The sequence below is a fragment of the Ostrinia nubilalis genome, chromosome 9 (genome assembly GCF_963855985.1).
Source record: "Ostrinia nubilalis chromosome 9, ilOstNubi1.1, whole genome shotgun sequence".
Taxonomy (NCBI): domain Eukaryota; kingdom Metazoa; phylum Arthropoda; class Insecta; order Lepidoptera; family Crambidae; genus Ostrinia; species Ostrinia nubilalis.
Window position 1 is genome coordinate 7,203,599 of NC_087096.1, and position 24,132 is coordinate 7,227,730.

Sequence of the window (24,132 nt, forward strand, 5' to 3'; positions counted from 1 at the left end):
GTCTTTGTGGATGAATCGATCTGTAATATTGTTTGTGGTAAAGAGACAATTTTAAAACCTATTTCTTTGTGGACAGGTAAACCTCTTTCATGTGTGTGGCTCACAGAAGAATGCAGCCGATGAGAAGTTGAGACAATGCATGCGAAAGTTTATTGAACTCTATGGGCCAGCTGTTATAGTTTTGATCTCTGGTGATATTAACTTTGCCGCTGACTTGAGTGACTTTAGATATAGGTAAATATACTGGTGCTGGTTTTTCTGGTCATATATTTATACTGTAAAAAAAATGTACACTAATACCATGTGATGTTCTATGCCAAGTGGCACTGAACTCAGGTTGGTTATTCAATATTTTTTATAAGATTTGTACATTGCATGTGCAATTAAATTATCAAAATATGTGTTGTATTTATTATAATAGTTAATATTAGGTGTTAAGCAACTCGTCAGACACTGAAATAATTTTAGAGTTATGTTCATTCACACTGCTGCCATTCATATTTTTATTTTTTACTATTACATTTTGTGTCAAGATTCCGAAAGTTTCTAACTAGTTGATGTTTATATCACGCTCCAATGATATGAGTAAAATCATTATTATTTATTGCACATGCATGATTATACTTCTATTATTAATTATTTTATTACATTTATGTATTAGGAAAGGTATGGAAGTGATATTGGTGCATAAACAGAACACATCATCTGCCTTAATTGCGTGTGCCTCGTCCCATTACTCTTTCAATGATTTGACTGCCAATCTGCCAAGGAATTCAAAGGTACACAGCACAAGACCCTATCATCCATTTGTTTTAATTTTGTTAATCCAAATAAAACATATTATTATTATTTTATTATCTAATTTATACAACTACAGATATTAAAAACTTAAAATAAAATAACTATAATTTATGGGAATGGTGATTGGGATTATACAATAATTACACATTGAAATAAGATTCCAATACATTTTATATAAGAAAAAAAAAAACAAAATTCTTACTTATGAGAGTGTTATACTGTTAATTTTTTTATCAATATCGATAAAATAAAACGGTTGTAACGCCTAAAGTAAATTTTAATTACAGTTAGATAAGTTACTCTTTTTATAACCCCCTCAAACCAAACAGGAATAACATATTGTTTCGTCATATAGGTGTACGCAGCGGAAGATAAGGCGATAGATGAAACGAAGTGCGAGATGGAAGTGGTGAATCTGCCAACTGATCACCCGCCGGAGCGCATTTCGCGGCGCCTGCGTCGGTTGGCGGACAACTGCGGAGGGAAAGTGTTGGGGGTGACAGCCTCCACTGCCATGCTTAGGTTCCCCACCCCTGACCACGCTTTGAGGTGAGTCGATTTGATTTTGACTGATACTTTTATTGGATTTTTAAGTTATGTGTCACAGCAGGCAGGAGTGATTGTGATCAAATACAATCTAATATGTACTACCTTTTGCGTAGGCGCAGACCACCAACTTTTAGTTGGCCGATAGTTGAGTCGAGCCGCCTGGAGACGCATGACGCGGAGGGCCGAACCTAAATAAAATGGGAATGGGCCAGGCAAAGTAGTAGATAGTTGAGTCGGGCTATTAATCAGTCGGTATGGAGATGTATGAAAGTGCACACATTACGCCGATTTGGTGTCGGCCGATTCTTTATACAAATTAGAGTCGGGCGGGGCCCAACTATCGGCCAACTAAAAGTCGGTGGTCTGCGCCTAGGCATAGTTGTATAACATAATGTCGTCGACATAAGGCCGTCTATAAGTTTTATGTAACTTGCGTAATTAACTTGCGATGCAAATGAAAACACTCTTTGTAAGTCGCTTATCGTAATTTCTTACAGCTTGCATATACAGCCACTAATTTTGCGTAAAGTGTAAAGAAAGTTTAGTTTTCAAGTCAATGTTCGGCGATAATACGTCTATTATGTATGTCATGTATTCTTTTGAAGCGTTGTTGAATAATAACTAATAACTATTCATAGCTGACAAGAATACGTAAATTGTACCTACCTGTTTTGATGACGATCGGTGATATAAAAACTCCTTTAAAGAATAGCAAGCTACTGATAAGTGACGATGGAACTACCCCTATGTTACTAGAACGAAACGTTTTAAAGATTCAAAGAGTAATTTAATGCTAACTGCAAATTATGCAATGATCGTTTCCACCTGTGGTGGCAAGGGCGACATTCAGCGGTGAACTAATAACTAAAATGGAGTTATTTTCTATGTTTTAAACCTTTGACATAGTCGTACACACGCGGACTGTGTGCTAGAAGTACTAACTTGCTAATCTGCACCTTAACGGTCACATAATAATGTTTCCATTTCATTCTTAGATCAGTGACAAGTGAAAATTACTTTCTTTGTGATAGTTTGCTATGTAACATTATTTATTTGATGACATAAAGATACATAATTATTATTTATTATGTGTATTATCATTCACAATAATAAACATTTCAAAGTTATAATAATAATATTAGTGATAATAATTTAATACCTCGTTGATCACACGAATCGACGATGTCATATGTCTGCTTCAACGAATAACATTAAATAGGCTATCTATTTATAAGTGCACTAGCGGCCGCCCGCGACTTCGTACGCGTGGATCCCGTTTTACCCCCTTTTCCCGAATTTTCTTTGCTATAAACCTCACGGAGCCCGAGACCTTTCCAACGAATGCAAAACCGTGGAAATCGGTTCGTGCGTTCTGGAGTTATATCGTCAGGTAGGAAAACCCGACTTATTTTTATATAGTAGATTATGTATTGCTTTAGATAACTATTGGCCAAGTATTGCTTACTTCATGAATAAATTACTGAAGTAACGTTTTACTGTAAAAAAAAGTGATATAAAAGCGATTACAGACTATTGTTTCACTATCCGCCGTTGTAAGATTAGTCAAATCAACACAATGGAATAAAAACGTGCAATGCTTTTTCTTAGATACGTCGCATGCTGTGCACGTTTGATTTTTCTTTAACTACCTATTTCAAAACCTCATTACTGTGTACCACTGTGAAAACATAATTTAAGTACATTCTATGTGTTAATAATTTTAGAACAAAGCAACGTTAAATGTTTTTAAAATCCATTGTATCAAAGATTTTACAAATTGCATTCGTAGAAAGGCTAAATAAACTGCAGTAACCGATTTATAGCAGCAAATCGATTGCGATTGTTGCTGAATTATGATTCAACTTCCTATATTTACGTGTAATGCAAGCAGGTTATCGTAACATTCAAAGATGATAAAAACGAGTTGCGCCATTCATAAAATATTGTTAATATTTTTATTTACAAACTTCACCGCACAGTTTCCGAACGAAATAATAGTTGGAAATGTAGGTACTTTTTTGGGTGCGAAATCCGTTAATGACGAAAAATTTAGATGTACCCACATTTAACTGAATTTCCTACTTGATCATCTGTTCTTGTTTTAAACGGTCATTGCATCGCCGGGCACAAGCAAGGACACAGTGATTACAACAACTTGAAAAAATAAAGCCAACGGTCGATTTTTGCAAAATTAATTGTGGTAAATTAATGTTAGTTGATAGGCCAATTCATTTTACAAGATTTTTAATACATCAAAATGCTACTAACTGGGTAAGTTTTCTTTATTTCTCTTTTTGCAAGTTAATTATTTTTCGGATTTTCTTTTTGAAAAATGTTTTTTTTTTTCGGTTTATCATAATTTAATCCACCTTTCTACCAATTTTATTAGGTTCGTTTTTAGGTTACGCAATTTCTTTTTTTGTTTGTATTATCGTCGTATTGAAATTTAGAATCAAGAAATGTAGATCTTTAATAATTTTGTTTTAATTATTTAAAAAATGCATTATTTTAATTCGTTCTCTCGTATTTTATAGAAAGGAAAATTAGTGAAGTTCGTAAAAATTGTATTGTCAACGATTTCCGTAATTTTCATGTAGCTTATTAAATCTCAAATTAAAATTAGCACGTTCGAATGCATTTCACAATATATGATAATATGTGTTTCTTCATTAAACAATCATAAGACAACGGAAAATGATTAGACACAGTGCGATAGTGATCAGCTGATTCTTCGTAAGCGTGATTCACACACGGCGCAGCAGTTGAGATTTAAAAACTCATTGTACTCATTGTACTTTGCATGTCATTTCAAAATCTAGCAGTTTTTTTTAAATGTTATTGATTATTGAAATACATTTGAATTACATTTTGCAACGAATAATAACGTTATTTAGAAATTAATTTGCTCTAAAACAAATATTTTTAACTTCTAACTTCACGACGATTTCCTTCTTTACTCTGATTTTATATTAGTACCTAATGTATGTTTTAAAGATTAATGTTCTCAATGAAAAGCTCTCAGAAACCATGAAATTTTGTGGTGCAACTGGTGAACAGTGTTTTAACGATGAAATGAAACTCAGTGATTTGAGCTTTATAATTTACTGTTTAGCTAAATAAATTAAAACTAAATGCCCGCCGCTGATTTCAATATTTATGTTAAACCAATAGAAAACCTATTGAAGTGCAGTGCATTGTCAGTAACGTCAGTTATTTAAATAATAAAGCATCTACTGCCTACATCTGTTTTTTTTTAAATTGATTCTCAATGAAAATGGACTCTGAAATCATGATGTGATGATGGAAAGGCGGGCAGTGCATATGAAAATTTGGGCGGTGCCCATTTAGTCAACGGTTTTTTATCAGTGGTATGAAGATGAACTTTAAAATAAAACTGTTGCTCTCCTCTGATTTTACGTAAATTATAGTATTTTTTAAAATAAACCGTTAATTGTGACGATTCAAATACGATCTAAATTAAAGTATTTTGAAAATTAAATCGTTATTAAAATCGTAGAATATTGAGCGGTGCCTACCTGGCCAAACAATTGTTATCAAATCAGCTGTTTGAGCTTCTTTTGCCTGACGCATTTGTTTTATTTCAACGTAGGCACGTTGAAATAAAAGAAATGCGCGCCGCTGCTTATTATTAATATTATTTTATAACTTTATGCTGATAAAGGCTAAGGCGTGAAAATGCCAAATTGATCAAAACATTGTTAAGACGTTCTGACTCTTCTTAGTACCTTGTATCTTCTAAGAGTTCTAAGAAATCTACACATAAATAAAACTATAGGAGTATTTCTCAAAAAAAATGTACGTAACGAAACGGTAGTAACGAAATAGTAAGGCCATAAGGCTTGTTATACATTGGCGAAATATTGTGAATGCTCTTCATTTATTCAATTCGAAATATTTGTAAGTATGCACCCAAATACGGGGTAATATTAAGGGGTTAGAAATAAAATAAGGGAGTAATCATTCATACTATTTTAATAAAATTATTTTTGTTCCATCATGTTTATCCATTTTGAGTCGTTCTCTGTAAGCTTTTTGCCTTTCGGCATTGGTTTTTGGCGGCATTCCTAAAAAAACAAAAGAAGTAATCACATAAAAACGTAATCTAAATGATTTGATAATTTTTTGCTGGTGGCACTTCTGTAAAGCAGATAGTATCCAATCCTTTTGTTATTAACGCTCTATATTTTTTGAAATAAATTAAGTAGTGAATATTACTATGCTTAGTCAGGTAATAACAGTACCTATACACTCAGCATTATGTTGTACTTTTTCGTAACGTAACGAAATTCGTAAAAAACGTAACGAAATATTAGACAAAATGAGATCAGAAACAAGTATTTTTTTGATAAAATTTGTTACAGCAAATATAAAAGCTTACTAAATGTTCGTACCACACGTATTACAAAAAATGGTTAAATGAAGACTTACCGTTCTATATAAAATCGCTGATTTTACTGCCTGTTACGAAAAAGTAATCCCACAAAACACACACGTTTTCACTAATTTTCGCGATAGATGTTATGGCGGAGACGTCAGGCCAACAGCCATTCAGAGTGCAGCTATTGTTGTCCATGTAAAATAAATACGGAATTGTTCAGAAACCATGGGAAAGTAGAAATAAATCGTAACTAAAGAGTAAATAACGAAATAGTAAATGAGAGCGACTCATTTTGTTTTTTTGCTTTAAATTGCCAATTCATTATGACACCCCATAGAAAATCAATTTGATACAGAAACTGCGATTACTGTAGAACGATAATACAAAGAAATTTACAATAATTTAGTTACGTATCGCATTTTATGAAACAAAAATACATGAAAAAGCTAGGGTGGCAAACAGGTTTTTGTATGAAAGGTAAAAAAGGACTATTTTTAAAATATCTAAATATTTGGTAATAAGTAGGATTATAGCTATAATTCTTCGTTATCTTAAAGATTAATATTCATCCTTCAAAATTGTGTGTGTGTTTTTTTTGTGTGATGATTTATAAATATAAAACTTTTGAACTGTTTCAAAGCACACTTTTTTTTTTCAAAATGTACATTTTTTTTGAGAAATACTCATAGAAAAGAATTACGATGGCAAGCTGTGCCTGTGACACACATTCATCCTATATAAATAGTAGTATTTACACTACTGCAGTATACAGGGTGTTACTTTGCATTCTCGCCATATTTACAGAGGTTACTATATTACTGATACTGAACACAAATCCGTAAAAAAATAATGCCCGAAAAAATTTTTTTTTAATCTTGAGTATTTTATTTTATCGACAATCTGTTAAACACACCACTAATTATCGTAACGCATGCACATCACTTGTTGGCGATGGCGATGGAGACTTTTTTACTTTTTATTGTATTTTTAAATATTTTTTGCAATCTATTGTCTTTAAAATGTCTTTTTGACACTTGTAAAAAACTGAGAAATCCATCAATCACAAATCACGTTGTAAATAATACAAAAATGACTGAAGTGTATTCAAACAACGAATAATTTAATCAAAATGGTGCTTGGAGTGTCTGCAAGACGTCTTAGACGAAATGCTTGATGACGTACCCTTTGCGTTACACCAAATGCTCTACTACCAGCAGGATGGTGCTCCCCCACAATAAGGACGTCAAGTGCGCGAATAAACGTTTGGTGAACAGTGGATTGGACGAGGGGTCCAGTAGCTTGGCTACCACGATCCTCGGATCTGACACCAATGGATTTTTGGAGTGACTTGAAACGACTGGTATGCGCAGAAGAGATAAACAGTGTAAACGCGTTACATGAAAGGATTGTTTTAGTGAAACTGCGAGACAAAACGTTTATGTGTTGCGAAAACTAAAGCGAAAAACCTATGCTTCGCCGTGCTAGACTGTGCCTTCATCAGAACGGAGGACACTTTGAACACTTGCTTCGCAGTACGTAAACTTTGTAAGTAGGAACTTATAAATAAATAATTAATTGTGAATAAGTCTTTAGTCTCTAACGCATGATGTTTTCACCTATAATTAAGTTTGCATTTAACAAGTGTCATTTTTTATAGTTACTTTTGTGAAGCCTCAATGTAACCTTGTTGGTGTTCAAATAAATAAATAAATAAATAAGGTGATTTCATTTCAAACTTAATTTATTAATTTGTAAAAATAGGGTACAATGTTATAAATTAATTAAAACCCTAATAATTAATACGTATTTTTGACGGTCCTAAGCCCGTAAAGTAGAAATGAAAATCTGAAATCAACTGAAGAGTATTTTAAAATAATTATTATGACTGGATAAAAAGGCTGGTACCCAGAGCCATAAAACATCAGATTATTAAGAACTAGGCCACGCCCACTAGGTTTATTCCACTTGCACCTGTAGAACGTGCGAGACAAAATTGGTTTATTCCAATTTGTAGTGAAAAACCAAATTTACTAAAATCTTAGTGTACTTTCTTTATGGGAGTCTCTTGTTTATCTTAAATAATAGGTATTGTTCCCTACTTTTATCTCTGTGAATATGGCAAGAATGCAAAGTTACACGGTGTATATTACGCAAACAATGTTATCGATATGATAAATGCGTAATAACAACTACCTACCTACTTTCAAATCGATGTGATTTTTTTCAACAAACGAGTTTAGACAGTTATTGCGTTGTATAGTTCCGACAAATGCCGCCAATGACTGTCAATTTTTTATTCTAACATTGTCGTTTCCTTGCTATATTCGTTGACTTTGAATAACCTTGCGATTTATCCTCGATCATTAGCCATGACAACAGATAACTTAATGAGAAATAGACTATGACAAACGCAGTAAATAGATGTGTAAATATTAAACAATGTTTTGATGATATCTGCATTTACCTATAATTTAGACTTTATAATTTATTGAGAACAGAGAAAAAACTTGGGGCTCAGTCTACGCCAAGTTTTTTTAGCTTATGGATTTTTTTGTTTTTCAAACCATGCATCCAATAGAGAATCAGATCTGTTATTACACCGTCAATTTGAGATAGGTTTTGTGAGCTGCTGAAGCAGCTTTAAAAAAGCTTTAAGCTAAATACCCACTTTTGACTTTCATCGTTTGTAGGTTTTATTTTTCATATTAAAATAAAAAGTTAAGAAATAAACAATATTTAAAATCTAAAAATGTTATCGAGTTATTTTAAAGAATTACTTGTAAGTGCTGCCCGATTCTCTATTTCACTTATCTGCATTATTTATCTACCTTACAAGATAATGTATTCTGTGAATTGAAATGAAAATGCAAATCGAGTGTCATCATAATACAGTATGATGAGATATGATAATACCAATAGGTCTAATATTTGTCTGTTCCAAATAACATTCTACTGGGTTATTATATCGATCGGACTCGCATCGATCGTATTATTAATGCACATTGCAGGTGCTGTTTTCCCTTTGTTTTGTAAGCTAACCCAGATATGACGTCACTTGTGGTTTGTTCTTCACGGAGTCAAGTGACCGAGTTATTGGTTTCAAGAAAACGATAATTTAAAAATACGAATAATTAGTATTTATTTCCGACTATTATGATAAAAACAAATGCATTTATGCTTTGTGCGCAAAGGCACTGAACGCATTTCGATGAAACTGTGCGGTATTAATAAGTTTTAAAAACTTGAGTGCCACCACTTTCCACATCTTAACGATGTGTATCAGCAGCTCTTAGATCCGTAACAGAAAACACAACTATTACGCGATTCAGTCAGTCATAAATTCTTTGTTATGCTTAATGCTTGAAATTAAATACAGTTTTCAGCTTCGGTGTTTTAATTGGTACATAAGGCGAAGTTAATTCCATAAGGCATTCTTTGCAGTTCTTTCTGTAATTTGCATAATCTCTAATCTTTGTCCACAGAGCTATGAAGCGTATGGACGGTGAAGACGTGTTTGGTCGCAAGATCAGTACGCGTTACGTCCGCAGCGTGTACGAACAACCGCAGCCGACGTACTCGAGTGACGAGGGCTACGGCACGGCCACCACCGCGCCGGCGCCCTCGCGCAGCGTGTACGCGCCGCCGCCGCAGGTGCGTGGGATTGTCGACCTTATGTTCTAGTGATTTAGGTTCTATTCTATAGTCGATATCATGTGGGACTACCACCGCGCCTCCGCCGCAGGTGCGTGGCATTGTCGACCGTGTGTTGTAGTGGTTTAGGTACATAGTCGATAGTATATGAGACTAGGTATACGAGCAACCGCAGCCGACGTACTCGAGTGACGAGGGCTACGGCACGGCCACCACCGCGCCGCCGCCGTAGGTGCGTGGGATTGTCGACCTTATGTTGTAGTGCTTTAGGTTCTATAGTCCATAGCATATGGCACTAGGTGTAGGAGCAACCGCAGCCGAACGCCGAGGGCTACGGCACGGCCACCAAGGGCGGATTTAAGGCGGGACATGTCCCCCGTGCCCGTTGTCGACCTTGAGTCATTGGCCCTTTACAAGTTTCTTGTGCGGAAGTAAAAGCACCGCCATTAGTCAATATTGCCATTTTGTGTTTTCTTCGTTTCTTATTTAAAGGGTTAAGAGAGCGCGAAGATTTTTTCAGTCTCCTCAAGTAACATGAATCCTTTTATCAGTTTTAATTTCAATCGCTATTTTAATTTATTTCAATCATCTGACAGGCTAAACCGACGCCTCGTCTTGCACTAATGCCGAGCACGTCGAGCGGCCCTAGCGCGTCTGGCGACTGGTCGCTGGCGCTGCAAGGGCTGCCCGTGGCAGTGCCGCCGCCGCTCGACTTCTGCCCGCCGCCCGCGCCCAAACCGAGGAAGATTAGGGGCACGCATGGTAAGTTCAAGTATCAATTAATATCTCCTAACAGGTACCCTAGCCCTGCCTAGCGTCGGTACTCAGGACTGCGTATAGCGACTGGTCGCTGGCGCTGCAAGGGCTGCCCGTGGCAGTGCCGCCGCCGCTCGACTTCTGCCCGCCGCCCGCGCCCAAACCGAGGAAGATTAGGGGCACGCATGGTAAGTTCAAGTATCAATTAATATCTCCTAACAGGTACCCTAGCCCTGCCTTGCGTCGGTACTCAGGACTGCGTATAGCGACTGGTCGCTGGCGCTGCAAGGGCTGCCCGTGGCAGTGCCGCCGCCGCTCGACTTCTGCCCGCCGCCCGCGCCCAAACCGAGGAAGATTAGGGGCACGCATGGTAAGTTCAAGTATCAATTAATATCTCCTAACAGGTACCCTAGCCCTGCCTAGCGTCGGTACTCAGGACTGCGTATAGCGACTGGTCGCTGGCGCTGCAAGGGCTGCCCGTGGCAGTGCCGCCGCCGCTCGACTTCTGCCCGCCGCCCGCGCCCAAACCGAGGAAGATTAGGGGCACGCATGGTAAGTTCAAGTATCAATTAATATCTCCTAACAGGTACCCTAGCCCTGCCTAGCGTCGGTACTCAGGACTGCGTATAGCGACTGGTCGCTGGCGCTGCAAGGGCTGCCCGTGGCAGTGCCGCCGCCGCTCGACTTCTGCCCGCCGCCCGCGCCCAAACCGAGGAAGATTAGGTGCACGCATGGTAAGTTTAAATATTCTCATCTCTTATCAGGTAAAACCCTCGCCCTACCAAGTGTTGGCACATTAATGTTAATGTGGTGTTAAACACTGCTGTATACTTTGGCAAAAGGAGATTTAGGATCCCCAAACAAAGGGCTCACTTGGCTTTAGTAAAGTGAGCACCTGAGATTTATTTAAAAACAAAAGAAAATTTTCTTCGCTATCTGAATTCACTCGCACACTCACTGCGGCCGCTCGTCACACAGTCGCGTCAATTACGCTCGAGCGATAGGGATGGGTAGCTTGGGGTCATTGGACGAAATTATGTGTGCTCGGCGACCGGACTTTAATCATTGTTCTCTTTTCAGGGTCGGTGAATCTGGACCGATCCGGGTGTTCGTCTACCAACAGCGCCGAGGAGAACCGCCAACGCGACACCAGCCAGAGTCGGGCCATATCCCCGTGGAACTCGTCCACTTTTAGTGAGCAGAGCGAAGGCGACTGCGAGTCCACTGCCGAGCTCACTGTGGCTAATTTACCGCCCTACGAGCCTCAAGTGCTGCAGGTACAATAATAGACCTTATTTTAAAAGATATAGGTGTTAGTAACCAGCAGAGTCGGGCCATATCCCCGTGGAACTCGTCCACTTTTAGTGAGCAGAGCGAAGGCGACTGCGAGTCCACTGCCGAGCTCACTGTGGCTAATTTACCGCCCTACGAGCCTCAAGTGCTGCAGGTACAATAATAGACCTTATTTTAAAAGATATAGGTGTTAGTAACCAGCAGAGTCGGGCCATATCCCCGTGGAACTCGTCCACTTTTAGTGAGCAGAGCGAAGGCGACTGCGAGTCCACTGCCGAGCTCACTGTGGCTAATTTACCGCCCTACGAGCCTCAAGTGCTGCAGGTACAATAATAGACCTTATTTTAAAAGATATAGGTGTTAGTAACCAGCAGAGTCGGGCCATATCCCCGTGGAACTCGTCCACTTTTAGTGAGCAGAGCGAAGGCGACTGCGAGTCCACTGCCGAGCTCACTGTGGCTAATTTACCGCCCTACGAGCCTCAAGTGCTGCAGGTACAATAATAGACCTTATTTTAAAAGATATAGGTGTTAGTAACCAGCAGAGTCGGGCCATATCCCCGTGGAACTCGTCCACTTTTAGTGAGCAGAGCGAAGGCGACTGCGAGTCCACTGCCGAGCTCACTGTGGCTAATTTACCGCCCTACGAGCCTCAAGTGCTGCAGGTACAATAATAGACCTTATTTTAAAAGATATAGGTGTTAGTAACCAGCAGAGTCGGGCCATATCCCCGTGGAACTCGTCCACTTTTAGTGAGCAGAGCGAAGGCGACTGCGAGTCCACTGCCGAGCTCACTGTGGCTAATTTACCGCCCTACGAGCCTCAAGTGCTGCAGGTACAATAATAGACCTTATTTTAAAAGATATAGGTGTTAGTAACCAGCAGAGTCGGGCCATATCCCCGTGGAACTCGTCCACTTTTAGTGAGCAGAGCGAAGGCGACTGCGAGTCCACTGCCGAGCTCACTGTGGCTAATTTACCGCCCTACGAGCCTCAAGTGCTGCAGGTACAATAATAGACCTTATTTTAAAAGATATAGGTGTTAGTAACCAGCAGAGTCGGGCCATATCCCCGTGGAACTCGTCCACTTTTAGTGAGCAGAGCGAAGGCGACTGCGAGTCCACTGCCGAGCTCACTGTGGCTAATTTACCGCCCTACGAGCCTCAAGTGCTGCAGGTACAATAATAGACCTTATTTTAAAAGATATAGGTGTTAGTAACCAGCAGAGTCGGGCCATATCCCCGTGGAACTCGTCCACTTTTAGTGAGCAGAGCGAAGGCGACTGCGAGTCCACTGCCGAGCTCACTGTGGCTAATTTACCGCCCTACGAGCCTCAAGTGCTGCAGGTACAATAATAGACCTTATTTTAAAAGATATAGGTGTTAGTAACCAGCAGAGTCGGGCCATATCCCCGTGGAACTCGTCCACTTTTAGTGAGCAGAGCGAAGGCGACTGCGAGTCCACTGCCGAGCTCACTGTGGCTAATTTACCGCCGTACGAGCCTCAAGTGCTGCAGGTAGAATAATAGACTTTATTGTGAGAGACATAGGTGTCAATAACCAGTAGAGTCGGGCCATATACCCATGGAACTCGTCCACTTTTAGGGTAGCCAGTATCTACAGCTTGACCGCCAATAAAAACCCAAAACTTTGTCTCGGGGGAAAGTTAAACTGCAATTAATCAAAAGAACATAGGAGGAGTTCGAAGTTAATATTAGATCACAGTATTAAGATACCTCTTCTTTTCAGGAAATGCTGTCGCAACTGTTCAACCAATACGTGCCTGTGGTCCGCGTATCAGTCTGGGCGGCCGGCGAGGGTCCCCTAGCAACCGTAGTGCTTCGCTCCGAATGGGACGCTCGTCTCGCCATCGCTCGTGTCCACAAGCGCCGCCTGGACAACCAATGGACCGGCCGCAGGCTCGAACTGTCCCTCGGCAGGCCGTCACCGACCCCCAATCTAGACGTTTTACGAGCTAGGCTACGCGCCATCCTTCTAGACCAGAAGAACTACATGCTTCCGCTATTACGTCTCCGTGACGCCTACGCTAGCCGTCACTGTTGCGCTCTCACAACCTCAGACATCGCTAAAGTGAAAGACACTGTTATTATACACGAGGGATTCGGACGCATGGTCCAACTGATCGATTTGACCCCCGTAACCAACACTGAGGTCGAGGAAGCCCCGTGGAAGTGCCATATCCACGCCGCCTTGAACACTGGACACGAAGACGGAAGCCGCATACTGCAACCGGTGTACATGGAAATCTCTTTGTTGGCTAAGAATACTCAGATGCTGCTGGAGAAACATTGCGGCATCTTGCCTTTGTTGAGGTAAGTATTTTAATAATGCTCTTGTCTTAACTAAAATTGCCTGTTATAGAACTAGAATATTGTTAAAATGTTTGCCAAATAGTGTAAAATGTCTAAGGATATTTATTTTGTAATGGTTCAATTTTATTTCGATTCCGATTCGGTTTCTATCTTAAACGTTATAATTTTGTCGATTGCCTTAAGTGTTAAATGAGTCCACGACCTTTCGCTTATCAAGCTACTGCTTTGATCTCTGAGTTATGGACATCTAGCTAGAGTAAAACCGTCGAAATTTCCAACCACTCTGCAACTCACAAAAGGTCCGTGGGTTTAATTCCCATCTAAGTAAATCAGTCGTTTTATCCTAATGACGGCCACTGCTGGACAAAGGCCTCGCCCAAGGATTTCCATAACGACCAGCCTTGAACTGCCCGCATTCAGGTACTTCCCGCGACCTTCGCCAGATCGTTGGTCCACCTAACAGTACACCGACCTGTGGTCACCACTCGAGAACTTTCTGCCCCAGCGGCCATCAGCTCTACAAGCTTTATGCTCCGCCCACTGCTACTTGATTTTAGCAGTTTTTAAAATGCTCACGTACCGTACCGTACATACCGTGCACGTGCGTACGCGGCCGGCAATGGAATGAATCGAACGTAGGGAACGCGCGCGGAGGCGGCGCGGTGGCGGGCTTCGCGCGACTCGTATCTACAGTGTAGTTGCGCGATGTGGGCGCGGCGATGGCGCGGTGACGGCACCGTGTGCAGGAACGCTAATAACTAGAGATTGGCCGACTAGTCGCCGACTAGTCAGGAAAGCCGACTATTCGGCATCATTTGTAGTCGGCCGACTAGTGACGACTATTCGGCAAAATATGCCGATTATAATCGGCGCCTTACAAAATTAAATATGTGAATGAAATTATTACTATTACTTATTTATTTATTTAAAACTCATAAAATAACTACCTATGTACTTCGTCCAACAGCTTCGTAGAATGCTACGAGTCCATGTTCCCGCCTCTAATGCCGGACCCGCACCACGGGGTCGCGTTAGAGTTGCTCCTGCGCAGCGTGCCCGGGATCGAGGTCCGGGATAGCCCCTCCCGCCATCTCACTTGGAAGACTGAAGGCACCGAGACTCCGCCCACGCATAGCAATCACAGTGAGTTTCTTACAAGCTTTTATTTTTTATTGATAAAGATTATTTAAATTTTTTTTGAAAGATTAAATTAATTTTGTATTGTTAACATAAAATCTCCATAGATTTTGTACAGCAATAACGCCCGTTTACACTAACGATGCTTGCTTAAGTGAAGCAGCAAATCGAACGCATAGCGTTGAATAGAGCTCTGTGATTGGTTCATGTGTCACCCTGTGCGTCCACGCGCACTGTGAGACCTCATAGTAATGTTTGTGAATACGGGCGTAAGAATCTATGACGTTACTGGGGTTCTATGTTTAAAATTTATTGTTTTAGATTTTAGAGGATATGTGTGCTGCCCGGCATAGGCGATGCCCAGATTCTCCCAAACTTTTTCCCATTTTATAATTCGTTTTAAAAACCTACAACAAAAAACTACACATTATAAGGTTAATACATTTAACTACCTACACATTTTAATGTCAACTGTTGTTGGTGATCTTTTTTAATTAAAATAAAAATATATGGTCTATTTGGAATATTTGGTCAAATATCTATGGCATACAAAAGACCAAAAAATAATGTCTTACAAAGTGAGAGCTCCCGCCAGTTGTCTATCCAATTAAAATTGAAACGTTCAAAATACTCCTAAACTATTTATTCACTCCATAAATCTTCTTTGTCCAGGTGAGAGCTCCCGCTCAAGCGGCGACCGCGACAGGCCGCGCACAGCGCCCGCGCTGGAGCCGATGCTGGCCCTGTTCGAGAGAGAGCTCATCGACCTGCTGCGCACAGCGCCGCGCTGCTCCATACCGTTTAGCAAGTAAGATTGAATAACGCTGCAAATCACTTCCATTAAAGCTATAGTAGGCGCGATGCAAATTATTTTCATATTAGTGACCCGCCCCGGATTCGCACGGGTGTTAGCCCCCAATTTGTAGGAATTGAATGTCGTCGTACGTCATGTAGGATATGAGTGCGAAACGGAACGTAAGGATGTGTGAAAGAGAAGGAAGAGTGTGTGAGTGTGACGTACGACGACGTGTAGACGAACGACGATTGTTTTGAATTACTATTTTTATTATTTTCTATCTTGGGCAAATAAATACGTGGGAATTAGAACCGCATTTCAATTTCTACATGTAAATCACTCTATCTATTCAAAAAGCCGCATCAAAACCATGGCCAGGCCTGGCTCACTCCGCGCGGTACATCCGATAATTACCTACAGCGAAGCGCCCCGCCGGCGGGTATTATATCAGTCGAGTGTCACGCGCGCGCCCGTCAGGACGCTGGCGTGCGTTGTAGTATGATTATAATTCTATGATCGAAGTATTATTTAAAAATGGACATAAAGAGAAAGAAATATTGTGCGGCGTTCGGGTGTTTAAATTCGAAAAGAAATCTACCGGATTTATCTTTTTTTTTTGCTTCCCAAAGATGCTGAAAGGTATGTTGGCCATGTAGGTAGGTAATCAATAATTCTTAGGATAGTATAGGAACCTAACCTACCATGACTACTGTTCAGAATTCGTTCGTTCGTTTCAGCCAAATGACGTCCACTGCTGGACAAAGGCCTCTCCCAAGGTTTTCCATAATGAATGCATACTTACCTACATACGTACCTCATTACAAATAAGTAGATTAATTATTTTTTCACTAGACAGCAACCCTAACAGCGTAAGAAGAGTTCAGAGGCACGCGATAGAAAGAGACAAAACTTGTAGGTGAATAAAATTGTAGGTACGTAGTGCTGTGCGAGCTGAATTCCACTGTATCGCGTCGTAGCAAGACTCGCATTTATTTAAATCGTCTTGCGGAGTAATCCTTCTGTACCTGTACTATTACTTATTCTGTGCCATGGCGTAGTTTTAAAGATCTAAGGGACAGACAGCGGAAAGCGACTTTGTTTTATACTATGTAGTGATAGAGTCAACGTCAAAACAAGCTGTTTTTTTCTAACTAATGAGGTACCATTTATTTAGTGAGTAACATTGAATAATTTGAATACGTGCGGTAAACATTTCCAGTATACCTGACCTGTAGTATTTGCCAATAAAACCTGGCGGGTTTTCAAACTAATAAGGTCGAATAATATTGAGCTCATCGACTTGCTGCGCACAGCACCGCGCTCAGCGTTGCCAGTTTTTTTTCTCGCCAAGTCGGGACTTTGATACTTTTTGAGTGAAAATAGCGGGATTCTTCCGTCAGAAGCGGGACATAGTAAAAAAACGTATATAATCAAAGGTTTTCAAATACCTATTTATCTTTTTATTTGACTTAAAATTACGTTTACGTGACAATAGATAACAAAAGTAGCCATAGAAAATGTTATGTTAGAATAAAAAAAGAAAAAAATTAAAAAAGTTTTATTCTTTGGAATAATATGGCGTTTCAAACAATAGTCTGGTGAAGTGAGTGTCTCTCTCCGAAAAGCGGGACCGAGCCTGTCCCGCGCGGGACATTTAAATTTGATCTAAAAATCGGGACGTCCCGCCAAAATCGGGACGTCTGGCAACGCTGACCGCGCTGCTCCATACCGTTTACTAAGTAAGATTGCATATGGCATGTGCATACCATTTGCATAATAGTCTGCTCCAATAGACCCTGAAAATTTTTCAAACTATTCAAGTCGCATAAGTCGTAAGTCGTACTCGTTTTAACTAAATCGTCGGTCCTCTGAGTGTCGCATAACATTGACAAACTGTTATTTATATAATGATTTCTGTAAACCTAATCTTTGTTTGGAAGTGAAGTAATGTTAGGGAAACTAAGACAGTGCAATCCCTGTTTGAGATATTTTTACCCGACCGCCAGAAGGAGGGTTATGTTTTTATCACACTATACTTGCAAAATTGCACGTTTCCATTGGAGTGGATTATACAGTCGACAGCATATCAGATTATGTTCGATGCGAAATAGCTTCTATTACACGTGAATAAGATGCCACAATGATTGGTGAGCTAAAGTCTATACATGCATAATGTCAATTTGATATTCAGATTCGCCAATATTGTTTTGAAACTGAGATTCAAATTAGATTCAGATGTGGCAATGTTTGCAGCTTGTATTTGAATTACAGATGTAACCTTTCTTGAATGACTAAGTTAGGGGTTCATGTTTGCATTTTTAAACTGCTTGCTTACAAAAACTCACAATCCTAGCAAATTTTAACATCTTGATAACATAACTACATTTTACATTTGTTTTAGATGTTTTGTGAATTTAGTTACCTTGATTATTTTTGTTACCTACTTTGTAAGGCCTTTCATCATGCATTTGTTTTTAGTTACTCATACATGTTCCTAACAAAAATGTGTTTTTACGCTACCTTGGATGATAGGTATGGGTTAATTTTTTATAGGCTTATCCCAGCTTTCCATCACCATTTCGGCCGGCAGTGCCGAGTGGCCGATTATGGATTCACGAAGCTTCCCGACTTGCTCGCGGCTCTGAGCAACACTATTGTGGTAAGAATGATTTTATTATTTTATCGTGAAACTGGTTTCATCGAAAGCAACTGCATTTTTTTTGTGTGTCAAATATCAATAAGATAAAAAAAATCTTTCGAATTAATTCTTAGGAAAAGTCTTATTTGATTGGCCTAATGAGGGTTTTCGCGATTGAAAAATCCGCCAGATAGCAATACGTAGCCGCGAGGTCCAAATGCTGCATGATTGGTTATTTTTGACATGACATTGACAGATATGTCAAAATCCACCAATCACGCAGCAGTCAGACCCTACATCCACGTCCCGCCATCTGGCGGATTTTTCAATCGCGAAAACCCTCATTGGAATGTAATTTTACCAATAAGGATACAAAGTCGGAGAATAATGTCGTATATCCGTTTTTCTAATGCAATCGAAAATACTTATTAAGCTTTCAATTAAACCAGTTTAAATGCCTACATAATTACATTCTTTTAACTACCTCAATTTAAGAGTGTGCTGATCCGTGAATTCTCAATCCCAGGTGCTAGGCTCCGGCTCATCCCGCATCATCACCATATCGGCAGCCGCCCAAAGCCGCCGCTGGACTTCTGATCTCGTTAAACTGCTAAAAGCCCAGCCCGGCCGCTCCATTTCACCAACGGACATTCCCCAACTGTTCCACGCCACCTTCGGACGGACTTTCTCTCCGGTGGACTACGGAGTTTGCACGTTGAACGAGCTCATGTTGCGAGTGACGCCGCAAGCGGTTGCTGTCGCCTCGGATGGGACCCTCTCTTTGCCGAGGCGCACTCCTACGCCTGAGGAGAGAGCTCGCACTGTCCAGTTTGCTGAGCAGGTTAGTTATAGTTATTACCCATTCAAAGGTTTCCACCATGTCAGAGTGGAGTAGAGAAGTGTTTTGAATAACTAATCAGATTTCATTATTTCCACATCTCGTCTCCGCTCTGCACAGCTCCGCTCCGCGCTGCTGTCAAATACTATAGAAAAATTCTGACACTTCGCTTCGCCTTGGTGGAAATCGAGTCAAAGAGTCCTAACGAACCCCTATTACTACGCTTCTATTGACGTATGTTTATCAGTGGATAGCCCACTCATGAATCATAGGTTGAAATAGTCTCCAGTCAAGTATAGTGTTATGTATTTCGTTATCTCATTTACTAATGGCAGTAGGTCGAATTTTAATGCTTTAATTCAGTTTTGACATTGACGAACTCGAAATACCAGAATTCTAGAACCTAATGGCTTATTTAGAAGGCACATAATGTTTTTTAATCTCATTACGTTTTAGAACCGTTTCTATTTGGGACGAGGTTTACACGTAATATGACGTCATATTCCTCGTTCGAAACTTCAAAACATGTATTTCTTCCAGGCGGTCGAACTCCTCTGCTACTCACCGAACCTACGCATGGAATTCTCCCGTTTTGTGCCAGCTTACCACGCTCATTTCGGCCGCCAGTTGCGCGTAGCCCACTACGGTTGCGTGAAGCTCGTCGAGTTATTCGAGCTCATTCCCGAATCCGTCGCAGTCATGATAGAGGCTAGCGGAGAAAGGAGCGTAAGGCTGGCCACTCGAACGGCGAAGCAAGTTATGGCGCAGAGACTCAGGATCCTCGGTCCTTTGCCAGTGGCCACTTTTGCAGCGCAGTACGCGGCGCAGTTTGGAGCTCCGCCATTGGTAATTACTATTTGTAATGTACCTACTTGATTAAGTCGATTAGATTCCGATAAAATGTGTCTATTAAATCGTAGCTTTATTTAATAAAATCTCGTCCTTTGATTGAAAGATAAAAATCGATGGGTCCTATGTAGAAGGGCAAAAGTGCAAAATCATAACTAATCTATTATGTTTAGATAACGGTAGTAGCATAGAGATCTAGAGAGATGCCAACTTGCGCTGAATTCGAAACCCAGTGTCGCATTAGAAATTCACATACACAAAGTAATAAAAATAAAAACAATACGTTGTGAAGAGTGTGTGTCACAGTGACATGCACACATTGCATGTGCTCACTATCCATTGCGGTATCAGCACTCAACGTTCCAATAATCTTTAGTACTACGCAAGCAATGTAAACTGTTAACTCATATAACGTCGCTGCTGTCATCATTCCTGTCACGAGCAATGTATTCTGTTTTTGAGCATAATTATTGCTGCGACACTGGTCCCGCCCCTTTGTCACAGTTTCTGTGATATGTGGCTAGTAGATATGCACATTACATAACACATTAATATTTTTGTTTCAGCCGGACATCCTCGAAATGCCCACCGTAGAAGCCCTCATCTACGCAGCTGGGGGCTGCATCGAAGGCGGGATAGTGACCGGCCCAGGCGAGTCTCCCCGCTGGTGCTCCTCTGCCTTAGCCGCTTGCTCAGTTCTATCATCAGACCGTAGCGTAGCCCGGGGCTCCACCGACGACTATTTCATCAGCGCCTTCCGTCGTCTCCGCGGTTCAGACCCAGATATTAAAAACTTGGCCGCAGCTGGGATCATCATTGTGGCGGACAAATACATCCGCATCACGCCCGCTTGGCGCATAGTGTGGCGCGTAGCCCAAATCCTCGGGGAGACTGGCCCTATTACGTCTATGGAGATGTACGCGGAATACTCGAGCAGATTCGGGTCTGTGTTCCCGGCTGCTGAGTTGGGTGAGTGACTTTCCAAATTCTCAACACAATCATAGCATAATGATTTTTATTTATTATTTACTTTCGTAGAAATCTGATGTTTTTTTTTAAATATTTCTGATGTGATAAAGATTTAAATTAATCCAAATTGAAAAAGCATAACTAAAACATACATACTTTAGTAGTTCAATTCACTAGTAGATGCTGGCAAAAATAAGTCGCGCTCAAAGATTTCGTTGCAATACAATGAGGGTTTTCGCGATTGAAAAATCCGCCCGATGGCAATACGTAGACGGGAGGTCCAAATGCTGCATGATTGGTTATTTTTGACATGACATTGACAGATATGTCAAAATCCACCAGTCATGCAGCATTTGGACCTCCCGTCTATGTATTGCCATCTGGCGGATTTTTCAATCGCGGAAACCCTCATTTCTTAGGGGTTCTCTTTTCCTCGGGTTTGAGATTTTTTCTCTAGCACATTTCCAGCAGAGTAACTAATTTGTTTCCAGACATGCATGGCAAAGCGTAATTATTGTGATTGTGACATCTAGCAATATAGTCAATTTCCTTCCAGGCCTGGACGGCATAGGCGACTTCTTGCGTCAGTACCGCGAGATTTTCTACGACGCCGCCGGCGGCCGCTGGGGACTTTGCCCCGGTGTTGTGGTGCCGCGCTGCCGCGAGTTGCCTGCGCCCGAGGACTACTCGGTGCACGACACGCCCCCGGGACAGAAGGTACGTCATTAAGTTGATAGCCATAAGGTTCAAATTACTCTTATGTTGATACATATTTGCTTCACGATACGACCCCGGGATAGAAGGTACGCCGATATAGATCGTTTCATTTTCGAAGACGCGCCCCACCATTCTTCAGCTCATGTTTGAATGTTATCGGTACACGCTAAATCATCCATGAGTGCACACGCATACTACAATGATGACGCTCGGATTGCTCGGATCAAACTCCCCGCACCCCGCGCTTCCCTTAACCAAAAATTCCAAAAACGTCTTCGTGGATGAAACGAACTATAACTCGTTAACCATAAGGTTCAAATTCCTCCTACTTTAATACATACTGAATGCACGACACGCCCCCGGGACAGAAGGTACGCAAGTCATAAACTACAAGGTTTTAATTCCTCCTACGCCAATGCGTTCGCGTGTGCGGAGATATATTGCACGACTATTGATGTGCCGTTCCCGAGAACGCTCTCTCAGCTGAGAATATTCTCGGGAGCGTTCCCGGGAGCGTTCTCCTAAGTGAGAAAGGTTGAGAATCATGTTTATCTAATGGAAATAAATAAACTTTCTTAAGTAAAATAGTATTAAATTAAGTCAACAGATAAGTGTATATTAAACAATACACTCTATTTGCAGTGAAAGGCTATATTCTCAGTGTTCCCGAGAATATTCTCGGGAACTTTCTCGGCAATATTCTTGGCAACTGCACTTTTATTATATTTGAATTTTTTTCGTCGTGAAATGTCGTTTTAATGATATGTAAGATGACAGAAATTTCTTTTTACACGTAATTAAATAATGTAACTGTCCATTTTTTCGTTTTTAACACGCTCTTATTAGGTCGTCGTGTATGTAACTAACTATGTAATGGAATCTTAGAATCGGAATTACACGCACTTCTAAGTCTTGTATCATCATGAAACTTGGCAATTATATGTAGATTAGAAATGGCAATACAATATTGTGGTACCAGCTGGTCTGATGATGGGACTGGAAGGTGGCCAAAAGAACTCCTAAACGAAACGGCGGAATCACATCGAGTTTGGGTTCATTGGATGTCTTTTCGAGATCTTTAAGTGCTAGATAATGTCCAGGGTCCTAATGATGGAGTCAGGAGGTAGCCATATGAACTCTTAAACGAAACGGCGGAAACTCATCGAGATTGGGTTCGTTGGATTTGTCTTTTCGAGCACTTTAATGCTAGATGATGTCCAGGGTCCTGATGATTTTTGGCTTTTTAGTGCTGTTAGTAATTAAAAGCGTGTTTTTAGTTTTTTAAACTACCTATTCTTATTTGACATTAGGGGCATATTTCACAATCGCTTAGTAAGGGCCTGTTTCGCCACTTCTGGATAAGTTGTGGATAGCCTGTTTGACGGATCATTTGGCACATTTTTATAGAAAATACGTGCTAGCTAGATTGATCCGACACTTAGAAGAATGGTAATACTCCTCTTCAAAAAAGGTGACAAAACCTTGTTGAAGAATTATAGACCCATTTCGCTTCTGCTGAGCCATGTCTACAAGCTGTTTTCGATAGTCATTACGAATTGTCACGCTAGCAGGCTCGACGACTTTCAGCCCCCTGAACAAGCCGGTTTCCGAAAAGGCTTTAGTACCATATACCATAATAATATACGCAACGGCAGATTATACGGAAGATCAAGGAGTATAATCAGCCACTTTGCGTTTGTGAACTATGAGAAAGCCTTCGATTCCTTTGAAACATGGGCAGTGCTTCAGTCTCTTCAACTGTGCCAAATTAACTATATGTATATACATTAAAGTGTTGAAAGGCTTGTACAAACACGCCACAGTGACAGTCCGTTTTAAGATCAGGACCCGAAACCTATCCAGTTGCAGCGAGGGGTGAGACAGGGAGACGTCATCACCACCGCCCTGGAAGATGTTTTCAAGCTTCTGGGCTGGAGCGGATTCAGCATAAAGTACGAGTACAGCAGCGAGTACATCACCCAGACAGCAGACGATATCGTAGTCATGGCTGAGATCGCGGAAGATCTAGGCACAATGCTCGATGGCCTCAATGTCTCTCAACAAGAACACGTGGGTCTCAAAATGAACATGGACAAGATTTAAAAATGATGTCTAAAGACCGTGTTGCACCCACTCCTCTAAAAGTTGGAGACTCTACACTCGAGGTTGTTGACAATATACCTGGGACAAACAGTCCAGTTAGGTAGGTCCAACTTCGAAAAAAAGGTCAATCATCGAATCCAGCTCGGCTGGGCAGCCTTTGGGAAGCTTTACGATATTTTCACGCGGCTTCTCCGTCGCGTCGCCGCTCCACTTTAAATCCACTTTGAATCCGCTTGAAATCCGCAAGGGTGACAAGGGCCTTAAAACTCAGAGGCACACTGATGTTCAAATACCGTAGCCGAGTCC

The 24,132-nt window shown here is 40.8% G+C and overlaps 1 protein-coding gene across 1 annotated transcript in view; it reads left to right on the top strand.

Moving 5' to 3' along the window:
• LOC135074492 (meiosis regulator and mRNA stability factor 1) overlaps positions 1-24,132 on the top strand; it is a 31,325-nt gene that overhangs the window by 2,691 nt on the left and 4,502 nt on the right. Inside the window, exons 4-17 of the mRNA XM_063968796.1 lie at positions 77-234; positions 662-779; positions 1,157-1,350; positions 9,232-9,404; positions 10,216-10,344; positions 11,237-11,433; positions 13,196-13,779; positions 14,747-14,922; positions 15,589-15,724; positions 18,266-18,371; positions 18,877-19,191; positions 19,729-20,034; positions 20,604-21,006; positions 21,563-21,723. Coding sequence (XP_063824866.1) covers positions 77-234; positions 662-779; positions 1,157-1,350; positions 9,232-9,404; positions 10,216-10,344; positions 11,237-11,433; positions 13,196-13,779; positions 14,747-14,922; positions 15,589-15,724; positions 18,266-18,371; positions 18,877-19,191; positions 19,729-20,034; positions 20,604-21,006; positions 21,563-21,723 — 3,156 coding nt within the window. The remainder of the gene's footprint in view (positions 1-76; positions 235-661; positions 780-1,156; positions 1,351-9,231; positions 9,405-10,215; positions 10,345-11,236; positions 11,434-13,195; positions 13,780-14,746; positions 14,923-15,588; positions 15,725-18,265; positions 18,372-18,876; positions 19,192-19,728; positions 20,035-20,603; positions 21,007-21,562; positions 21,724-24,132) is intronic.